Consider the following 24,264-nt stretch of genomic DNA (forward strand, 5'->3'; position numbering starts at 1 on the left):
ATTGAAATTAAATATTTTGCAAAAAATATTACTATATTATTGATCGATTAACTATGTCTTTTCAGATCACCCAGTAATGCTATCTGCAGTGTTAGCTCCAAGTAAATGTTGCAATTCTTCAGCCATTTCTGGACCTGTGACCAAAAACAAGCTACATATGGACAGTACCAAAACAAATGATCTAATGATTCTGCCTCTTCGCAGAAAGATCTGCAGAGCTCTGATGGTTGTATTCCCCATATAAATAACATTCTGTTGGTTGCAAGAATTCTGTATAATAATTTAAAGAACAAATGCTTACTTACAATGACGGCCTACCCCGGCCAATCCCTCCCCTGACGTCACTGATCCAATTGTGCGCCGCCCTATACCAGCCTAAGTGTTCATATCACTGACGATCTGAAATGGTCCACCCACACAGACAGTGTGGTGAAGGCGTAGCAGCGCCTTTTCAACCTCAGGAGGATGAAGAAATTTGGCTTGGCCCCTAAAACCCTCACAAACTTTTACAGATGCACAATTGAGAGCATCATGTCGGGCTGTATCACTGCCTGGTACGGCAACTGCACCGGCCGCAACCACAGGGCTCTCCAGAGGGTGGTGCGGTCTGCCCAATGCATCACCGGGGGCAAACTACCTGCCCTCCAGGACACCTACAGCACCCGATGTCACAGGAAGGCCAAAAAGATCATCAAGGACATCAACCACCCGAGCCACAGTCTGTTCACCCCGTTGTCATCCAGAAGGCGAGGTCAGTACAGGTGCATCAAAGCTGGGACCGAGAGACTGAAAAACAGCTTCTATCTCAAGACCATCAGACTATTAAATAGCCATCACTAGGCAGCTTCCACCTGGTTACATAATCCTGCACCTTAAAGGCTACTGCCCTATATACATACACCTGGAATCACTGGCCACTTTAATAATGGAACACTAGTCACGTTAATAATGTTTACATACTGCTTTATTCATCTCATATGTATTTTTATTTAACCTTTGTTTGACTAGGCAAGTCAGTTAAGAACAAATTCTTGTTTACAATGACGGCCTAGGAGGGTTAACTGCCTTGTTCAGGGGCAAAATGACAGATCTTTACCTTGGCAGCTCAGGGATTTGATCTAGCAACCTTTCGGTTACTGGCCCAACACTCTAACCACTAGGCTACCTGCCGCCCCAGGTATATACTGTATTCTATTCTACTGTATTTTAGTCAATGACTCTCTGACATTGCTCAAACTAATATTTATATATTTCTTAATTCCATTCTTTTACTTTTAGATTAGTGTGTATTGTTGTGAATTGTTAGATACTACTGCACTGTTGGAGCTAGGAACACAAGCATTTCGCTACTCCCGCAATAACATCTGCTATATATGCGTATGTGACCAATAGCGTTTGATTAGTTTAGTCAAAGTTCATGCAGTTTGACCTGTTTTCCCCTAAATTGGCTGTACACTGCCCTCTAGTGCCAGTGTAGAAGAACAACATGCAGTACTCCTATGGGAAATGTGGTTTGTCAGAATTTGTCCCATGATAACCATTCAAGTTTTTTCCCCCACATTGTCTTCAGCATTATGTTAATCATCAATTAGAAATTGTGACCCAGCCAAAAGGTGAACAATTAACTAAAACAGGCTTGAATGTTGTGTTTGTGGTCAGTGGCAAATAACAATTAACAACCTAGTAATGATACAGCTGTGTGTCCTTAGATAATATTTACACAATGAATTTTCCCCAAAAAGGTTGTGATTTGACAAATGCATGCTAGCAGATACCCAAAGGCTTCCAGTCTTGCGCTAACACTAGTTAGCGTTGGCTCGTGAAACTACCTCCAATTTCTTTCATACTGGACACAGAGACATAAAAATGGTATCCACAAGTTCATCCGACTCTGGGGATGTAGATTAATTGGCGTTAAGGGAAACTGGGGCTACTTGCAAAGTCTAAAGACAGAGCAACAAAGCAAAACGGACAAAGGTTGAACCTTCAGCAGTTTTGTCCCCTAAGCGTTTAACAACACACTCATTTCAATGAATCCGATGTCAGACTTTAATTTGTCCGTTTACGTTCATTTGACTGGCTGTTAGGAGAGTCCACGAGTCTTGAGAAATGTTCAGTTCATTTGACTGGCTGTTAGGAGAGTCCACGAGTCTTGAGAAATGTTCAGTTCATTTGACTGGCTGTTAGGAGAGTCCACGAGTCTTGAGAAATGTTCAGTTCATTTGACTGGCTGTTAGGAGAGTCCACGAGTCTTGAGAAATGTTCAGTTCATTTGACTGGCTGTTAGGAGAGTCCACGAGTCTTGAGAAAGTGCTATTTACAGTTAGCCTCAAACAGCTTTGGGCTATGTTGTTTAAATCCTCGTCCCTAGTAATTGCCTGTATATAAATGCCTAACTGTTATGCTTGGAAGAAGAGCTGAATAGGATTTCTGTGGTTTGCAGTCAAAGGCCACTCCGGGTAACGAGGCTTTAAATGTAGCAAATGGAAGAGCTTGGGTGACTGTTTTATTTGGGATAATGGTGTCATGATACAAATGGACTTCTCAGAATTGAGTACTATCACTGCAGCTAGATATGCAGTTAAAGATATGAACTACGGCAGAGAGAACTGAGAACTGTCAGAACACAGAGGTGTTCACAATTCAACTGTTTATGATGCCAAACATGGATTTCATTCAAAGATACATAGTTTGCAATGGCTACATGATATTTAAAACAATTCTGGGCATTTCCTGTTTGGCATGCCTTCTATATGAAGCAGAGCATTTGGCTTACCATTGGACGCAGTTTGGAATAATTTACAGTAAATGGGGCATATAAATATGTAATTTCCCAGGAGATTTGGAAAATGACAAAGTCAAAATAGATTTTCTGTTACTTTCCTCTTCACACTATTGCATGCCATGTCATAGTAATTGTTCCAGCTCCTGTCCCCCATTGAAACATAAAAGCAATGTATTACCCCTGGCTGTGTACATTTTAGTGAAGATTTTATGACATGCTTCTGCTTATTACATCCCTCATATTAATGAACCATTCTATGGGGCCTAGGAGCCAATTATAAGAGAGGAAAACCACACCCTATTAGCTGTTCTGTACAGATGCCCTTTACATATTTAGCCACATGAATTCAAACTGTTGTAATACCATCATTCTTTAAGTCACATCTATTGATGATAAGCAATGTTTCAATAACTCTTTTGTTGAAAGTTGACTACAGATCTTTATCATCCATTGGAATTGATATGCGCATTTTCAAGTATGGATCAGTTATTTTGCTTCAAACCAATTTTTCTTTACACAATTAATTTGGGCTCCCGAGTGGTGCAGCAGTCTAAGGCACTGCATCTCAGTGCTAGAGGCATCACTACAGATTTGGGAGTCCCATAGGACGGCGTACAATTGGCACAGCTTTGTCCGGGTTAGGATTTGGCCGGGTTAGGCCTCATTGTAAATAAGAATTTGTTCTTTACTGGACTTGCCTAGTTGAATAAATGAAAATAAAATTCTTGTAATTTGTGCAATAACCAATTACTGACACAGTGGTTTTAGGTTTAATGGAGAATTTAATAGAAAACAAAGCAGATTTTTACTACCAAAGTGATGGTTGCATTTGCATGGTTTGTTGCTATATACACGGTTTACATGAACATTTTAGTCATTTAGCAGACACGTAACCAGAGCAACTTACAGTAAGTGCATTCATATTAAGATAGCTAGGTGAGACAACCACATAACATAGTCGTAATAAGTACTTTTTTGGGGGGAAAGACAAGTGCACAGTTAACAGATGTCTTATTTAAGATATTCTTTTGAAGAGGTAGGGTTTCGGATGTTTTCGGAAGATTGGCAGGGACTGCCGTCTTAGCATCAGGGGGAAGCTCGTTCCACTACAGGGGTGTCAGGACAGAGAAGAGCTTTGACTGGTCTAAGTGGGAGCTGACCTCCCATAGGGGTGGGAGTGCCAAGAGACCAGAGGTGGCAGAACAGAGTGCTCAGGTTGGAATGTAGGGTTTGAGCATAGTCCGTAGGCAAGCACTGTGGTCTTGTAGTGGATGCGAGCTTCGACTGGAGGCCAATGGAGTGTACAAAGGAGAGGGATTTGTATGAATAACTATGCACACCTTTTGGCCTCCACTCCCCTTAAAAACCGCCATTTAAACGACACTGGCCACTGCAGTAGGTGCTGCACTGACCATAAGCAATTACCTGCCAGTGCTGGATACTGTTTAAAAAGGGCCAATCTGCAGTTCAATCATTAACAAAATTGGACACCACGCCACTGTTTCGATGAACTGTTGAGGGAGAAATGTAACCACACAACTGTATAGACAGAGCTATGGATTCTCTCTTATAGTTAACACTTTTAATCTCTTTACACTCGTGGGAATTGGCCTATAGGGATACATTTAACAGTTGTTGTTTTTTTACAGATATGAAAAGCATATGCATAAGCATGGTAGCAACAGTTTGAAGACTATGGGGAAATTATTAGGCCAAAGTTGAGGACAACAGTTCACTTGACACAAGACTGAATCCAAACATTAGGCTACACTGTTGATTTAATTTAGCATTTTACATTTACTGTACTTTTTGCTGAGAACAATATCTGAAAATACTCTGGATACATTCAGTGACACGATAAGAATATTCCTGGAAAATGTGGGGTAGGTGCAACGTAAGACAAAACAATGACAAGGTTTTAAGTGAGAGGACTAACTGGTTTCTCCAAGTGGTCACAGACTCTCTCAATAGGGTGCACAGTTCCTAGGTAATTTCAATGCACTTTTATAACTCAAAGAAGGTTCTTTTTTTAACTCTCCTAGCACTGCCATTGAGGAACTAGATCAAGCACACTTGTAGTTTTGTTTGGAACACAACCCTGCATCCCAGCCATCACACAATTACTGTTGTTGTTTACGGTCCATTATAAATAGCCTATTATAAATCGTAATCTGGGTCAGGTGGGCATCAATTAGTGGGAGGGATGGGGGCAACTTCTTGTCGTGTGCCGTGCTCATGTTCAGAACGTCTGTCAGTCAAAACCCATACAGCGATTTGAAGTGCAGAGTCAGAGCGCTGACGTAATTTATAGCATGTTACTGTGCAGCCACTGCGTTCCAATTTAGGCGTTTATTAGTGCCCAAATGTTCAACCTGTATACCGGTAAGAGTGTAAAGGGTTAAAGCTATAGAGTGTTTGTTAATAATTACATTTAAAAAAAAAAGTATTTATTTATTATACCAAAAAAATGTACCCCCTTTTTCTCCCCAATTTTGTGATATCCAATTGGTAGTTACAGTCTTGTCCCATCGCTGCAACTCCCGTACGGACTCGGGAGAGCCATGTGTCCTCCGAAACACGATCCCGCCAAGCCACACTGCTTCTTGCCTCAATGCCCGCTTAATCCAGAAGCCAGTCGCACCAATGTGTTGGAGTAAACACCGTACACCTAGCGACCGTGTCAGCGTGCACTGCACCCGGCCAGCCACAGGAGTCGCTAGAGCGCGATGGGACAAGGACATCCCGGCCAGCCAAACCCTCCCCTAACCCAGATGACGCTGGGCCAATGGTGCTCCACCTCATGGGTGTCCCAGTCACGGCCGGCTGCGACACAGCCTGGATTCGAACCGGGATCTGTAGTGACACAGCTAGCACTGCGATGCAGTGCCTTAGACTGCTGCGCCACTCGGGAGACCAATAATTACATTGTTTACAAACAATAGAATAAATACTTTGGGTTCGAATGGTGTACGACAGTTAAACTAAGCTTATAAGGCATTTATAAAAGGTTCTTGTATACATATCATTAATTTAAAAAGTCCAAAAATGGATGTAGCAATCACACATTGCACCTTTTTTAACTTTTTCCAAATCATACTAATTTCCCTAATAACCACATACATAGAGTATTTACATGTCTTTCACTCTATATAGTTTCATCACAGTGGTAATTGTGTCGTTCCTTTACTAGATGCAATCTATTTATAGTTTATTTACTACAGCTTTATAAAGTGAAGGGTTATTGCAGTAGTATGTTATATTAATCTACAGTGCATTGAGCATGTTCTAAACGTATCCTCCACATTTTATTTCTCAAATTTTCGCAATCTTGCTCTTAACATTCGAGAGATCGGTAAATGTCATTTCAATAAGTACAGTAACATAATATCACTGTGCCAACAGTACACAAGTGACACAGTTATATTAAATGAAATAAGTACCAATTTCAGCTGAGTCCATATATTTCCCTATTAGTTCAGCTATTGTACCTCAACTGATGACTGAGTTATGGAGTTGACGTGGTTTGGAGCTGTAGATACAGTACCACTGTCATCCAAAGTGCCAGAGAAGGTCAGTGGTAACTCCTGCACTTAAACACCCCCTGCTGCTTGGCTATTCTGAACGTCTGGGTTTACGGCTCTGACCGAAGCAGCAATTTGCATTGTTGGGTCACACGACGAGCACCTGTTGTGGTATGTTCACTGGTGGACACCGTGCGCTCTGATGTCATAGTGGAGTGATGTGGAGAGATGACCGGTCAGGATTGTCCACACTGGCTGGTTACACTGGCATTTGGATATAGTAGCCAATGGGAGCATTGGGTTAACATGTGAATACAGTGGTGATTTCCTATGTTAACCTTTTTGTCAGCAGTTGCTCTGAATATGTATGGTGTGGATTAGTATTGTAAGGTATTGTTGTGCCATCATCTAAGTCAATGATATCTAAATGGAGGTACTGTACTGGTACACATTTGTAGCATTTGGACTTGTATCAATAAAGACCTTTATTTAGCTTTGGACTCCTCACTGCAAGTGGAACAGAAGACTTTGGCTGAGCTTTGCTGAAGAGTAACCTTGTCTGAGACCCAAAGACTCAAGTTGGCTCCCAAAGCTAATGCCTAGGCTTAACGCATCACTAACATCATCTTAAGTCTTGCCAATGACCAGGGACCCGATACCCACTTGATTAAACATATACTCAAACCTTTTGAATGGCTGTCCTCATAGTCCAAGAGAACCACGGGGAAGGTATTCCGTCTTTTATCCAAGTAGATGTCCAATTGAAAATGCGACCTACAGTCATGTAGAGTTTGAACCTGGGTATCTTGCATGGCAAACGGCTGCATTAGCCTGCTGAGACAGCTCACCAAGTTAATGCCTAGAGCTAGACTAACAAGTCTTCAGATCTCACGAAATGTTACTCATCACGCAACAGTTGTTCACCAAATCCAACTTCGTTGCAGTAAATACAGTAACCTGAATAATTGGTGTAGTACCAGGTGAAGGAAAAAATATATATATATCGTGAGGCATGTCATTGTGACTCACCACCCGTTTGTCTTCCCATAGGTGGAAGAGGGCGGTCATGCGTCCTTGGCCGGGATCTGCGAGGGGGACGAGGTGGTGTCGCTGAATGGAGAACCTTGCGGTGAGCTTTCCCTCCCAAAAGCAAATGCTCTCATTGACGCCTCCGTCAACTGCCTGCAACTACTGGTCAAAAGGTAACATCGAAAGCTGGATTTTTTTTTTTTTACTATTAACTACAACATTGTTTCTCAATCAATTTTTTATGGGAGAAGTCAAGGTGTGCACATCATTTCAACATCAGGGTGCTACCAGGGTTGGGGTCAATTTGAATTGAAGAAAGTGAATTCAGAAAGTGATTTGAATTTGAAAGATATGCTCTTGAATTGGAATTTCAGTTTACTTCTTGAATTGACTTGAATTCAAAAATCGACCCCAACCCTGGGTGCTGCCGGTTTATCAAGGTTTAACCATCCCCAACTCAATGCTCTCAAAACCTACTGCTTGGTCCAATTAACTGGGCCATATACTACAAGGCATGGTTCAACACAACAAATCACCAGTGTATTTGCTTTTAGACAGCATGCTGTAAATGACCTGCCCTTGTACTTGGTTGAGTGGCCTGGAATAGGGTGGGCGGACAGACAGTGGCTTTATTGGCAAGTGCGTTGACCTTTGAGTGGCTTGGCTGCTGACGAACCAGCTGCCCGCTCAACAAGCAGCTGTTAAACAGTTACTCAGCGGGCATCACACACCATGGGCATCTGGTGTGCCATGGGATATTGGTGCCAATGCCCATATTTAAGGCATAATTTAGATCACCCGGAAGGCACACAGTCCCTTTTGAAAGTGGATCGTGTTACTCTAAAGTGGCTAGCCGTCTTATTTCCCCATCATGCATAGCACTCTGATGTCAACAGACTAGATGGGTGAAAAGCAATATGGTGGCAGAGCTACTTAGCCAATTGTAGGACTTTAATCATGTCACTTTAAGTCTCTGGTGACAGACTAAACACAGACCAGTTCACACTCAAGATTTGGTTCTGGGTGCCGAGATTATGCCACTTAACATTTTTGGTCACATCTCTCATCCTCTTCCCTTTGGTTGCTAGGCTCCAAATGACTCCAATGTAATAACTGTAGTCACAGAATTACATTCTGTTTTCCTCTGACACTGAAAGGGGAAATTAAGTGGGGCCCAATTGAAATGTGATTACTTTCCACTTCAGTGCTTCACTCCAGTCAAATAACATGAGGGACAGAGATTGAGTTTGCTTGATTAAGGTGACCACTTGAGGGCCAGTGGTTGATGAGAGAGATTTAGTTAACACAAAGGGCAAGTGCACGGGTGCGCATCACAATATTCAATGATATTGCATATTGGAAATCCAGGCAATCAAATTATGAGATCAAAAACACTATAGTTTTGTAAGTAATGTTCTATGCCAGTCCCCAGATAAGACATATTAACACAGTATGCTCAGTTTCAACACGGCTAAGTTTTTTACCATTTTCATTCAACTATTTCATACAGATGGCGCACCCTATCCCCTGAGGATTTTAATTCAGAGACCTACTTTGGCACAAGGGAGTCCTCTGGTGAGGCTTTGGAAAGCACCACCCTCCGCATCCTGTCCCCTGGCAGGTCCCAACCACCCAGGGAGCTCTACATCGCTGATTCCCAGGACGAGGCCTACTATGGGGAGACGGAGAGTGACACGGAGGCCCACGGAGGGATCCATCTAGTCCGCACCCAGCTCTGCGTACCTGCACCTGAGGAGTGCCAGTTCCGCAGAGGAGGGGACAAAGGTCGAGAGGGACGCCAGGGGGGGAGTTTCTCCCCTGGGGCAATGGTGGAGCTACAGTTGTCCCTCGCCGAACACACCCTGGAGGATCCCGTCTGCACCTCCCTGGGGAGTGCTCTTGGAATAGAGGGGGAGATTCAGGTGAGAGAGGCCCTCAAGAACGAGGCCCTCCTTCACACCACCACCCACTCGCTCTACGTCCCTGGCCCAGCTAGGGAGCCCCTGAGTCATCATGGAGTGGTGCTGAGCTCCCCCTCTCTGCTGGGCCAGGTGGAAGTCACCCTGCAGCACCCAGCAGCCGGGAGGGGCTCTCCTCGCCTGGTAGAGGGGGTGGTCGTCTATGGGGCCAGTGCAAGTGTTGGTGGAGCCCCTGAGGAGGAAGGAGGAGGGCAAAGCCAGGGAGCTCCCGCCTCCTTCACCGTCTCCTTTGGAATTCCCGCAGAGGGGGCGGAACCAGCAGAGGAGCGAGACTCAGATTCAGAGAAGGACCTTGAGAAACCTAACAAGCACCGGGCCAAGCATGCCAGTGAGTACCCCATACCTTTTCCCTTACACTTATCTCACTGCCACTAGTCATCCTTTGTGTATGAGTGTCAAATTAGTGTTGTCTTAAAGGGTGCACTGACTCAGACCTAATAGCAGACTGACATAGCACTGCTGTGAACTTCATTTGTTAACGCAACTCTGGGTGGCATGTGTGCATTCCTTAGCCCGGTGCTCTGTTGCACGCTAAAATGTGCCCCCCAAAATAGTAGACAATATCTCTTACTTGGGAGGGGTTTTGTTTGGATTGAAGCAGAGAGGTCCAGTTCAAGCCTGAATTATACTAGTAGTGTCCAGTTTGTAGTATCCAAGATCAGAAGGCAGGATTGTGGCAATATACGGTATCAGGAGAAAGATAGGTGGGAGATAGAGATAAATAGAGAAAGAAAGATGGGAGATAGATCGATATAGCGGAGAAAGAAAGAGAGAGGGGGGCGGGATAAGAATAAATCATTCTCATTAAAAAGAAATATATACATTTAGAAAATGCCCTATCAAATGTTTTCCTCTAGCTTTGAATAGGGGCCTGATCAGGATGTGTCTTCCAGAGATAGATAGGGCGTTACATTGAGCCGTGCAGGGGGACATAAATAAAACACCAGTGCGTTGATGATGCCTGTAGAAATGCTCTTTGATGGACACCAGCATATGCTGCACTGGCCTGTTACCCGATACTTTAAAACTGCTCGTCTTAGCCTGTGGCGTAAAGAGAGCTTCGCTCACTACTCCCCGTCTTCCTCCACCTTGAGGTTAGTCTACTGTGGGAAATAAAAATGTAAGGATGGGTTCTTTTATAAATCACCGCTTTGTGTTTGTATGCGTGTGTACGGTTGGGGCCGTTAAAGAGTGTGTGGACATGCCTGTTGTCGCCTCGGGTTTAGGTGACAGATCTGAGAGTGGACTTACAGAAAAGGGGTAAAGGTGCTTGGGTGCTGGTGAATGCACTTATTTTCTATGCTCTGCCATTCACTCCAACTATTGGGCCACCCGTTGAACAGGCTGTCACAGCTGTGTTAATATCATGTATTATTGGGGAACAAACAAGGAGTATATTAGGCATGGGTCAGAGAATTAGGTAATTGCTTGGTGTGTTAATTGAATAGAGATTGTGTAGATTGAATGATTAAATTTGTGATAAGTCTTGGCACTAATTAAAGGGCTTCAAAAGCCAGCTATAAAATCAGGACCGGGAAAGTATTGAATGAATGATGTCTATGAAAATGTCAATTTATAGCTTATTGATTGCATTTGTCATTTGAGGGAGTTTTACAAATTCATTTTGGATTGAAATATTTCAATATAAATGGGCTGAATCAAATAGTCTGCATTGATATTTAGCTAATGCTGACTTTAAGTAACTAATAGCATGGTCTGATTTGAGTATGTCAGCATGTCTGCCATTTTAAAAAGAGTAATTGGTTATATAAAGTGATATCAGTTATAAAGTGATTAGTGAGTGGTTGCTTTCATGTATTTGGATATGTTTTCATAATGCCATTAGGGTGGACGTTCAGTGTTAAGATGTATTCAAGATAATCATAAGCTGTAGAAAATGTGGTTGCAGTGCAGAGTACTGGTATCTGACACCAGTGCAACTTGGTGTGGCAAACAGAAATCAATCAACGGAAAAGTAATGAATCAAAGTAATTCAAATTGCAGATTAAATACAGTGAGCTCAAAAAGTTGTGTGACAGTGAACATGTTTGTTGTCGTCTTGGCTCTGTACTCCAGCACTTTGTATTTGAAATGAAACAATGACTCTTTAATTAAAATCGTATTTTCCTCCATATCGGTTGAACCGTTTAGAAATTACAGCACTTTTTGTACATTGTCCCCCCATTTTAGGGGACCAAAAGTATTGGGACAAATTCACTTATGTGTATTAAAGTAGTAAAATGTTAAGTAGACTATCTACAAAAAGTGCTGTTCACCCGATAATGATGAAAATCGCCTCAAATTAAAGCTGACAGTCTGGACTTTAACCTCAGTCATTATATCATTTCAAATCCAAATTGCTGGAGTACAGAGCCAAAACATGAAAGTTGTCACTGTCCCAATACTTTTGGAGCTCCAATAGGAAGAGATTCATTTGTGATCTTTTACAGAATGCATGTTAACTTTACGATGCATGTGCATCCAAATGAAAAGATTTGTGGTGGTTTCAGTTCTACCCGAGCTATTATTACCCATAATATGCAGTTAAATGAACTAGGCAACAAGAAGCAACCATTTGAAATATCCCTCTTCTCTCTCCCTCTACCCGCTCTCTCTCCCTCCCCTCTCTCCCTCACAGGGCTCAGGCGCAGTGAGAGCCTGTCAGACAAGCAGGTGAAGGAGGCCAAGTCTAAATGTAAGCGCATTGCTATCCTTCTGAACGCTGAAGCTCCCAACCCCAACAACAAGGGGGTGTTGATGTTCAAGAGGCATCGACAGAGGGCCAAGAAGTACACACTTGTCAGCTACGGCACCGGTGAGAGTGAACCAGAGTACGAGGTCGACGACAGCGACGAGGAAGACTACGACGAAAAAGACGCCAGAGCGATCAAATTCACCCTCGTAGCCACCACCAGCGGATCAGAGCTTGAGGAGGACTTTATCACTAATGCCCAGGGCGGTGGCAGAGTGCTAACCTTCGACTGGGACACAGGACTACTCGAGATCGAGCGCAAGCTCAACTCCGGAGAGGAGATGGAGCAACTGCCCAACACCACGGGAAAGGGGGCCACAATGTTCGCCCAGCGCCGCCAGCGCATGGATGAGATCGTTGGCGAACATGACGAGATGAGGCGCCAGGGGATTCCTGTGGAGGGTGTACAGGAGGTGGAGAAGCATGCGGCCTACCAGCAGATGGAGGAGCACTCGTACATGCAGGCCACCACAGAGAGGCAGGCCTACATGAACTTTAGCGTGCACCAGAAGCAGCAGCAACAGTATCAGAAGTACCAAGAGCAGCAGTACTATGAGCAGCAGCAACAACAACAGTGTGAGCAGCAGCAATACCAGCAGCAACAACAACAGTACGAGCAGCAGCAGTACCATCATCAACATCATCAACAGCAGCAGCACCACCAGCAGCAAGAGTACCAACAGCAGCAGCACATTCAGCAGTACTCGTCTAACATGAATGGCATGGCCAACCATCAAACAAATGAAATGCAGAGTTCCGTGAGCAATCAAACTGCCCAACCCTTCTCATTACAAAACCGGATGCCCACCCTGTTTTCTCCCCCAGTGAGTGGGAACAACCAAGAGATGATGGGTCAGGGGGAGCAGATTGCCTCACGCGACGAGCGCATTTCGATGCCGGCAATCAAGTCTGGGATCTTGCAGGACACAAGGAACAGGTTCAAGGGCAAGCCAATGTTCAATTTCAAACAAGCACCCAAAGTGTCACCCAACCCCGAGCTTCTGAATCTCCTCAACAGGAGTGACAAGAAGTTGGATTTCGAGTCATGCACGGAAGAGGACTACCTTAGCTTGGGAGCTGAGGCTTGCAACTTCCTCCAGTCACCAAGGGTCAAGCATAAGACGCCTCCACCAGTCGCTCCCAAGCCCATCATTAACCCCAACTCTCCACCCTGGTCCCCTCAGCCTGAGCTGGCCAACCAGGAGTTGCCACTGCATGCTGAAAATAGCGTCCCTGCACCTGCTGCAGCCCCCAAGACTGAGTCCGCTCCAGAACTGGCCCCAGAGCCCTCCCCCCCTCTTGCCCCCCAGGAAGCTCCTGTTCCTGCCAAGCCCCCCTCTCCAGACAAACACACATGGAGTCCCCCAGGGTCCCAGGCACAGCAGCAGCAGCCCCAGCAAGCGCCAGCTTGGGGAGGAAATGGTCCTTCACCAACTCAGCCTCATTCGCAACCCGAGCCTCAAGTGAGTTCCTGGGCTCCGTCACTAACACAGGCATCACAGCAGCCACTTGTGAGTACTTGGCCACCTGCTGAAATTAAGCACCAGGCTCCAGCTCCAAGTCAGTCCCCACCACAGCTCCCTTGGGTGACTCCCCAACCACCTCCTCCTCAGCCTCAGCCACCCATGAATTCTTGGGCTATAGCGCCTGCCCAGTCACAACTCCAATGGGTTCAACCTCAAGAACAAGCACAGCAACAGCCCCAGGCACCTTGGGCTCAAAAACCTCAGCCTCAGTCTCCAGAACAGGCTTGGCCCCAGGTCCAGCCTCAGCAACCTTGGGTGTCATCACCTCAGCCTCCAATGAATGCATGGACACCACCACAGAGCCAGGCCCAGCCACAACAGCCACCTTGGGCCCAACGAGCTCAACTCCAGCTCCAACATCCAGCTCAGCCCCAACCCCCTATGAATGCATGGGCCCCAGCACCTGCTCAGGCTCAGGTCCAGCCTCCATGGGCCCAGCAACTTCAAGAGCAAGAACAGCCACACATGAATGCCTGGGCCCCAGATCAGAATCAAGCCCAGCCACAGCCACCTTGGGTCCAACCATCTTCAACCCAATCCCCACCCCAGCAAAACTGGCAACAACCACCTCCACAGCAGGCACCCTTACAGCCACCTATGAATGCATGGGCCCCAGCTCAGGCACAGCCTCAGACACACACAAGTACCTGGGCCCCACAACCACAGCAAGCCCCACTGAATACTCAGACCCGGATGGACAGAGTGTGTCAACCTTCTCCGAAACCTTGGAATGCTCCACAAAGTGCTCCCTGTTCTACTCCTACACCTCCCCCACAGCGAATTAACTCTTACACACTTGGAGAAAGGTCATCGTCACCCGTCATCAATCCAATGGCCAGCGTTTTGGCACCAGTAGGAGGAATGGGCTCGGCTTTGACGATGCCGGCTGTTAGGGGGAAAGGAGCCGATTTGTTCGCCAAGAGGCAGTCTCGTATGGAGAAGTATGTCGTGGATTCGGACACTGTGCTGGCAGCCACTGCACAGGCAGCTCAGCAAGCCCAGGCAGCCACTGCGCAGGCAAACAAGGCAAGGCCCACGTCGCCCTCTCCCTCCGTACCTCATCCGTGGAAATATTCACCCAATTGCAGAGCTCCCCCTACATCAAATTACAACCCCATACAGTCCCCTTCCTACCCACCAGGGGCCATTAAGCAACCCCCTCCATCTAGCCCTGCGGTTAAAGCAAAGAAAGGGAAAGGCAAACCTGCCTGCAAACCCCTTGCCGTTATAGATGTCATGAAACATCAGCCTTATCAGCTCAATGCCTCCCTCTTTACTTATGGCCCAGCAGTGGAGGCTGCCGAGGCTGCCAAGGCCGCCGCACCAAAGCCTGCCCCAGTCCCTCCAAACCAAAACCAACCAATAAGATATGAGCAAGCTGCCCCTGTCCAGCCGGCTGGACAAATGAATGCTCCCTATCCACAGCAGCCCTACGGGATTCCCCCTCAACCATCCATGCATGATAGTCCATACCATCCAGCCTCACCTAATGCTTACCAGCCATCTAACAATAGCTACCAGCAGGTTCCTGTTGGCCCTTACCAACATCCATATAATCCCTCTTACAAACAAGCCCCTCCAGCCCCTTATCAACCCCAGCAGCAAGCTCAAAACCCTTCTTACCAACCAGCCCATAGCCCCCCCTACCAAGCAGCACCCCAAGCCCCATATCAGCCACTACCTCCCAGTACCTACGTGGTGCCCAGCTTTCCCATAGCGGCAAAGTCTGAGTCCATCTCTGGGGGCAGCACCGCTCCAAAGCCCAGGTTCATGGCCAAAAAGAGTTCAGCCCAGGTGTGGAAGCCAGCAGCTGTGGGGAAAGAGTGATTCTGATAGCATAATTAAGTGATCTTTGCTTAAAAGAACATTAGATCTAGTTACAACATATAGCACAGTACATTCATTTAAATGCAATATATTCCTAGAAAGCTTTTAAGATGCCTTTTCAACATTTTATAGCCAACATCTTTTTTTTAATAAATGATAGAATTTAAAAAAGGCCCGATGCAGCTGTTTTGATCTCAATATCAAATCATTTCTGTGTAAGAATTAAGTACCTTACTGTTTTATTTTTTAATAAAAAATGGTCAAAAACAAACTAATTGCGTCTTAGCAAAGAGCAATTTCTCAAGCAAGAATTTTGCTAGGACTGTCTGGGAGTGGTCTAAGTGAGGGGCCTAATTGAACAAGCCTAATGGGAGGGTTACATAACCTGAAAACTAGATGTTATTGGCAGAGAGGTTTGAAACTCTTTGTTATTATTAACTTATACTGCCTGGTGATGTCGGCAGGCAGGCCAAAACACCATCCCACCAAAATTTCAGGCTCTTACACTAAAATTGTAATAATTTTCACAATTCCCCAGTATTATTCCAACCTCATACTGTTGAAATATATAAATAAATAAAACACAGGATATTCACATTTTTGACTGCACTGGGCCTTTAATATATAAAGTTTGGATGTATTTTTCCACCTGCTATGCATTCACTCTTTACTCGTATACAACTATATAATATCTTGGTTTTTCAAGCAAAGCTTTTCAATGTTAGTTTCTTTGCAATATTGCAACGCACAATACATAGAAAATTTAATATGATATTGGTATATCTTAATTATGTAAGCCCAAAAATGATAAAATGTAGTTTTTCAGGAAATCCACAAAATGCATTCAATAGACTTATGACGTGAATCAGTGGAGCCTGTGAGCAGGCATTGCCAGAATGTGAGCGAGGATAATAGCCAGCAGGAATTCAGAGTAACAGGTGAGAAAGTTAAAATTGGGAAAGGAGAGAAGCTTGAAAGGGAATTTAAGAAGAGGTTGGAGTACTAAGGCGGTGTGTGAGCCAGTGACAAGTTTGATAAGATCTTCTGCAATATCAACAGTGTATTTGTTAGCTGTTAAGATGTGCAATAATTTGTCAAAATTGACCTTGAATGAACGGAGAAAATTATAAGTAGCGACTAAGAGGAGGTTTAAGACATCGAGAGCTTGGGACTATAAGGCTCGATCTGCAAAAAGACGATTCTGAGATAATTGGCTGTACAGTTTCAAACCCTCATTGGTTTGAATGGTGTCAGCAATTTATTATTTTAAGTGTAACAACATGAATTGGGGTATTTAGAGTACTTTATAGGTAGAGAACATTGAACAGAACAAGACTGTCAATAACTAAATTTAGACAAAAATGTAGATAGAACCTTATCGTCCCAAGCTCTCAACATGGTTAGGGAGACCTGGAGTGGTCAGTGGAAACATATTTAGGGTCAGGTTTGAGAGCCGTCTGGCTTCATTTGACATGTGTTTTGTAAGTACAGTGACATTACTTAGATTTGGTGGATATAATGTTCATATGCAATAGTGAATAGGAAACATGGCTACTTCATTTACCAAACATTCATAAATTGCATTGCAAAAAGGGAATGTTTTGTATTTTATAAATTGAAGTATACATAAAAGTCTAATATTTTTTTGTTAGGGTCCCGTCTCTTGGAGGTGGGAGGTGGAATGTACTTGCACAAATGTAAGATGTAGATCTCGTACAATTTCATTCAGTGTCTTCCAAAAGACCCTGCTTGAATTGTTTTGGATTCATTTTTGAAATAATACAGTTATTGCGTCATGTTAGGTCCCTAAATGTAAACTTTTCCATGTCACAGATTATGTGTGTGCGTGAGTGAAAGCTGTTGGTTTGGGAGGATTAGTGGGCTTGTATTATTTCACCAACATGAATGGCAGTCGCTCACTAGACCTCCAGCTATTCTGTCTTTTCTCACTCTTCTAATGTTTCTGTACACCTGCTTTGGTTTAACATAATGCCAAAAAAACATTATAAAAGGGATATTGAAATAAGCACAGTTACAGAAAAACCACCCTGTCATTTGAATGGTATACATTTGTTAGAGTTGCTTTCTTTTGTTCTGTATGTTGTTTCTTTTTCATTTTCTTTTTCATGGTGCACTTTCTGTACGATTCATGTCAGTGCCATTAAAATGCCTTTTATCGTTACGTTTGCGTTTCCTTGGTTGGTCTCTTCTGCATGCACTTTCACATCCCATTCTGCTACTCTCTACTTTTCCTCTACACCTTCTTTATACTTGGCACAACTCTGTTCCCACCTTACCACTGCACCATATTGGGAGGGGTGACAACACCCACATTCATTATTTTGCTACTTCCTAACTCAAATAGGAACACCCGTGGATTTTTGGTTTGGATTTTTTAAACAGTAGGACATCAACTATTTTCAGTCATAGCGAAATACAAATAATACGTTCAATAAATCACAGCCTGAAGGGAGTTTGAGAACAGAGTGTGAACTAGAATAGAGGAGAAACAAAGTTGCAGGTACTCCATGTCACCTTCTAAACAACTGACATGTTCATTGGCATACCCAACATGCTTTTGTGCTGATAGTGTGGAGGTAGCTAGCTACCACTGTTAGCACCATCTGTGGATAAGTATTGTAAATTGAAAATGGTGGGGAGCCAACCACTGTCCAATAATAGCTCGCTGCTCACAGTCTATAAAAGCCTTGTTACAAGCCAGCTGCCTCTGCTTAGAAATATGATGAGTCCCTCACTCGAACTCTAGACTTCTCTAGAATCGAGGAAAGTGCTCAAAAAGCACATTCCCATCCCCGAACTCATGGTGACAGAAGGGTATTTCCAGCTTGGACAACCTCATTGGATAAGACTGGAGAATGAGCAAGCTCTGACCTACAGTGTAAATGTTTACCCGTCCGGTCTTGCATCATCACATCGTGTTGGGAGCCATGTTAGAGATGTTGTCAAGGGGATGTTGTCTGTTGAGTGGGAGATTTAATATCAATTCGGTGCTCACCGCAGGCACAGGCTATATCGGGAGGGAATTTGATCATCCTCACTTAAATGACCTGACTAGAAGAGTCCTGTCCTGGCCTTTTGGCTACACCTGCTTCTTAAATCTTACATACTGTAGATTTATGTATTTTTTATGCATTCTAGGGGAATACTTATTTAGGTGTTCTTCTTGGTTGTACATTTTCATTTTAATAACTGTAAAGACCTGTGTATGTGTTATGGCAGAGGCTTTAAGTCGCAATAAAGACTAAACCATGGCAGATTTACGGCTAAGGAATGGGACAGTTGCAGAATGAATGGAAAAACATTGATTGATGCACAACATGTTGTGTTTCCTGGTGAACTGAATGACAGAAGACCCCAAAACTGTTTGTCAACACATGTCCTCATCTCAGTATTTTCCATTGGATGTAGTCAATAGATTGTGCTTTCTTACAAACCAGCAACGTAGAAGTCGAGTGAAAATCACAAATATAAAATCCCTGTGTACAGTAGCACTGTCACGCCAGCCCAGCAGACACCCTTTCCAATGGACCCAGCTATTATGACATCATTAAAAGGCAAATGCTAGGTGGACTCCCCAATGGTGTTGTAAAGCCAGACTCAATGGTGCCCATCTAAATTTGATGTCACCCCTCCAATCCCAGGCAGACACCTAAGCATTCCCTGTGGTGGCTGGAAATCAGCGATTAGTTCATGCCTTTCCTTCTATCCTGGTCAGAGGCTATTTTAAGCGGCAGTAGGGGATTGAAATACATAAATCTTGATAATCTGACCCATAACACTGATGCACCGTATGTGGAGCGAGTCGAACATCTGTCTGAAAACACAAAAACCTCTGACAAACGTCCACTCCAAAGACCTACAGATGTAGGAGCTTAATCTGAGCCAGTTTGCTACAGCAGGAAAATAATCCTGCAGCAACAGGAAATGTTAATTATTATGTGGATTATAATTAAATGGCCATTTTTGTAGGGGTTGATATATTTTTCGTAAGGGGAAATCAAGCCTTTTTAAACCTCAAATACACCACAAGTTTTACATTTCCTGCATGGCAGAAAAGTCACCCTGCAAAAGGTTGATCAAATGAAGAACCTACAACTGTACATGGCCTGTCCTATCCTGGGATATCATATGGTGATAAGGCCAATTCCATTGTATATCACCATGTCCCACCCTTACCTTTCGAAGGTGGTTTAAAGTGCAGGTTTGGTTGATTTGATTACTGTCAAACTTTGCAAAACACTTGGATTAACATTAGGTAACCCACTTATTCATACTCCACCCACATTTAACAACAGTCTATCTGTTAATTTGATTAAAAACAGTAAGCTTGAGCTACAATTTAGCAATGGAAAAAAGATAGAGGAAGTTAAATAGAAAATGCGACAACAGGGAAATATAGATTTTTCCATAGATAATCATTTTCAAAATCTCCTACTGTATATCCCGATAAACAAATAAACCAAATGCAATAAAGGCAACATCCTTTCACGTGTACAAATCCTCTTTAACATCAATCTTGAATAAAACATGATCTAATGTAGCTACATTGTCTACTAATCTATTTAAGCCGATTCATATGCGTCCCAGTCAAAATAGTGACAGCTGGATCGCAAAGACAATTCTTGGACTCTTCTTACAGCTTACCAGATATCTTGACTCACTAAACAAGTTAGTCATCGAATTTCCCCCTAAAATGAACATTTAATTTTTCTGCCATTGACAACATTCTATATGAGTTAATCTTATTGGCTGTTCTTACACTTATTCACCAGATGGCAGCACACTCCCTTCGGAGTGGTTTAAATTGCAGGATGACTTAGGAACATACAAGAGATTCTGCCAGTACTGCCCAATCGACACACACATTTCCTCTGCCTGTGCAGGGATCCTAATAGGGAATTAAAAGGGACCTGTTCTTTGATATAATGAGAGAGACAAGATAACGGCCCTTGAGAAGATTTGCTGACTCATTGAGACACCTTGAAAGTGATGCTGGTAATCCACAAAGCCAGTCAGATCCAATTTAAACAAGATAAATGTGGCTTATTTTGGAAACACACTCATAAGCCAATTGTTCTGAGAAATCAAAAGTCGGGCAAGTGTTGGAATTGTGACAACAAAAAAATGGAAAAGTACATTCTTAGAAAAAAGGGTTCCAAAAGGGTTATTCAGCTGTTCCTATAGCAAAACCATTTTTGGTTCCAGGCAAAACCCTTTTTGGTTCCTTGTAGAGCTTTTTGGTTCCTCTGTGGAAAGGGCTCTACATGGAAACCAAAATAGTTTTTCCTGGAACCAAAAAGGGTTTTTCAAATGGTTCTTTTTTTTTTCTAAGGTTGTAGCTTCTTAAATAGGAATCCTCTATCAAGTTTTATCCTGATTCTGGTAGAGTTGTCTTCCTTTAGAACATCAATAGTTGTTTTGAGAATTGAGAGCAGGCCTTTGTGCAGTATACTAGCAGCGTGAATGTCAACTCTTAATATATCATGATTCAGGTTACCAAAATACTCCTCACACGATGGACGGTGCCGTTCTTTTGCCATTTACCAAGAGAACACAAACTAATGATTTATGGCATAACTATTGTGAGAAAGGTGATCAAAAATGAATTCTCATTGCTTTATATTATTGTTGATAAACAATCGACCTACCATATCAAAAATATTCCTTGGAACATAACCTAACATGAAGCTGTACAGTTAGTTATACATGACTGTTGCTGCGAGAGAGGGAAGAGAATACTGGATTATATGTAGGTATTAAATGCTCAAAGGAAGCTCTCAAACTACTGTATGTCTAAGCCATTTTCCAAGTTCCACTGTGATTTGTTCTTGCTGGAAGGATAGACAAGAGCGTGCTTAAATATCAGTCCCTGTCTGAAGTAAACATGTCTGAATGTCTCTATTCCAGGCATTTGGCAGGAGCTACTCTCTATCCCCACCCGCCGGCAGAGCACCATCGCTGGGCCTCCGGTCATCGTCTGGGTCCCCTTCCGTCTCATATAAACCCCGGGCCTCGTCTGCCCCAGCACCCCCGGGGAGGCAGATGTCCTGGCTGGACAGGAGTCACAAGCCTCCTTCCCCCTGGGAGGCCGCAGCCCGCCACCCCATGGGCCTGGTCGACGAGGCCTTCACCTTCCAGAACCTCCAGCAGGCCATCGCCTTCAACGTGTGCTTGGCTGCCCAGCGCAAGCTGCTCCCCGAGCCCCCTGCTGAGTGGAAGTCTAGGGTGTCCTATGATCCTCCCAGGATGACTGAGGGATGGAACCCGAACCAGAGATGGAACCAGAGGCAGAGCCAGGGTCAGAGCCAGAGTTACAGCAGAGTTATGCCTCCGTTCCTGTCCCCAACCAAGAGCACGGCCTCGGCCCCCGCCGGTCCAGCTGGCTACAGGTCCCTGCCCAGACAGTTGCAGCCCCAGAGGTCCCTGACGGAGGCCAATATCGAGCACTCTGGGGCCAGTCATGGGAACGGAAGGCCCCTGAGGGGGCAGCAGCAGCCAAGCTACAGATCTGTGTACCACACCGACTGGAGCTGGAGACGCTAGAGGCAGACAAACATGATGGCCACTTATCTACTTATCTTCATAACAAGGCCAGAAAGTAACTCCAAGATATTCAGAGGAATAGTAGTAAGGACCATATATATATAATCAGCATAAAATAAAACTTGGGACAATGGGATAACACAAGGGTTGAGGAGAGCGAGGAGATAGCTATTGAGTTTGTGGTGTGTACAGGAGAGAGATTGAAGGAGGTTGGATCTGCTTATTCGGTTTCACTGAGAATACTGCTAAAAATACACAGATGATAAGAGTAAATGTTTTGGTATTGGGGACACTGTCAATGATGGTTCTATTTTAGTCAAATGGGATGCTATTGAGTTTCACTTCATCAAGCTGTCATTGGACAGAAATCAATGAGTGATTGAAGCAAGGGTGTAATTGCACTGTCAGAGGCTTTAATTTCCTCCAACACTGTGATGCGATGGTAGCATTCAAAGTAAGTGAAATCAATAGTATTTCTTTCGGAGGAAGAAAATGGGCATAAAGTATGTTGTAAGGCAGAATGTGTGATTGTCATGTATAAAAATTAAAGGATGGGAGTAATGAATGGACATGTACATTTGTGTCAACCTTTATACAGTATGGAATACAGTGGGAAATATACTGCTAGATTCGCTGTGCATCATACAGATCACCCACTCACCAATGACCACAACAAAGGTCAAATTGCTGAGTGGTACAATAATGTGTGATGACAAGCTAGAATCTAGTACAATAGCATTAGTTGATAGTGTTAGTGCCCTAAGAGAAACACACAAAATAACACAGGTGTTATAGTAGTGGTTGGTGGCCACATAGACGTTGTGGGGAGTTGGATACGAAAGGGTCACGTTTTAGGATTTTACCGTTTTATTATCCAGATGACTTAAAGTGCCACTGTGGATGTATTTACTTAGCATGCTGGTTTTTGTGGTGTTCGTGGATTCACGTGTCTTGTCAAACTAAACGTGTCAATGTGAAGTTGGTTAATGCTTAGGGAATCAAGTAAACCGTTAAACATCCAGAGCAAGGGGCTAAGAACACAGGGCTGAATACTACTGTGAGATGCCACACACACATCTCCAATTTCCATATAAATCATATCTATTTAGCTAAGTCCTTTAGATTACCTTAATACTTTACATCAAGACTTTACAAATAAATGTTAAATATACCTTAATGCAAAGTGTTTATAAGTAATTTATAAACCGTTGATAAAGTTTTAAGTATAAATCCCTTAAATAATATCATGTAAAGATAAGTCACTTAAAGATTTGCTCAAAACATATCTCAAGTCAGGATTTCAACCCTTAAAACTACTGCTGATGCATTGTGGGTGTAAACGAGGCTTAAAACTTGGGGAATGGCTAAATCTATAGCTCAGCACGTTGGGCGGACAGGTTACTTACTATACAGAGATAAATTCATTATTTTTTTGCCGGCTGCCTTTTATTTACTACATTAACAGGTGGCACCGAACAAGGGTTGTGTCCCTATACAGTGCACTACTTTTTACTAGGGCCCATAGGGAATAGGGTGCAATTAAAGGTGCATCACGTGATGAATATGAAGGGGAGGGCATCAAGCTTCTAAACTCATCTAACAGGACATTGTAAGGTATTTTCCCAGTGATTACACTTTGGGCACCTGGGAAAATGATATCCAGTTATGTAAGTGAGGTGACACTAGGTACATTAGAGAGAAGAGAGTGAGGGATGGAAATTGTGTTCTTTGACTTTAAGTAGAGCACAGAATGTGTTATTTGCTGATGTCCGTTCTTGGTGATAAATAGGCCTCAAAGCAAATAGAATGTAGAATAGGAAATCAATAACTGTACTTTTATTATGTGGTCATGGACTTGTATGGTGTGGATCAAGTTGAAATTGTGAGATACATCACTTGCGTTTGCCTGTGTTCCTTACTTCTTTCATGGATTTTCATCAGTCCAGAGTAAAGATTCTATGTGCGATTGCGATGGATCAAATTCTGAAATTTCATGTATCATCTGTTATTATTGCAATATTTGAAATTGTTTAACACTAGTTAGTATCTGTCATGTGATTTTACAAAGTTGTGTATGTGTGTCATCAGCAACGATATATTGGAGTGATATTTTGGTGTTTTTTGCATTTTCTTTTTCATTCATTTTACAGTACTTTCAGTCCAAACAATTACCCAATGTCTGTGTACTTTTTGTCAGTTTTGATTTCATCATTTGATTTCTTCACTTTGATTTCAGTAGGCAGGATGAGGCATTTTGGAAAATAAAAAAAGCATTGAACTA

General features: G+C 43.4%; 1 protein-coding gene across 3 annotated transcripts in view; it reads left to right on the forward strand.

The window, feature by feature from the left end:
• Window positions 1-24,264, forward strand: part of LOC106608612 (synaptopodin-2) — a 39,840-nt gene extending 15,576 nt beyond the window's left edge. Inside the window, exons 2-5 of one of the 3 annotated variants that reach the window (XM_014206647.3) lie at window positions 7,357-7,508; window positions 8,846-9,642; window positions 11,953-14,618; window positions 21,348-24,264. In XM_014206647.3, the coding sequence (XP_014062122.2) occupies window positions 7,357-7,508; window positions 8,846-9,642; window positions 11,953-14,618; window positions 21,348-21,983 (4,251 nt within the window). In that variant the 3' untranslated portion in view covers window positions 21,984-24,264. Of the gene's footprint in view, window positions 1-7,356; window positions 7,509-8,845; window positions 9,643-11,952; window positions 17,602-21,347 lie in introns of those variants that run through there. The other 2 variants (XM_014206646.3, XM_014206645.2) reach the window with 2 other exon arrangements.

The sequence above is a fragment of the Salmo salar genome, chromosome 07 (genome assembly GCF_965601325.2).
Source record: "Salmo salar chromosome 07, fSalSal1, whole genome shotgun sequence".
NCBI lineage: Eukaryota > Metazoa > Chordata > Actinopteri > Salmoniformes > Salmonidae > Salmo > Salmo salar.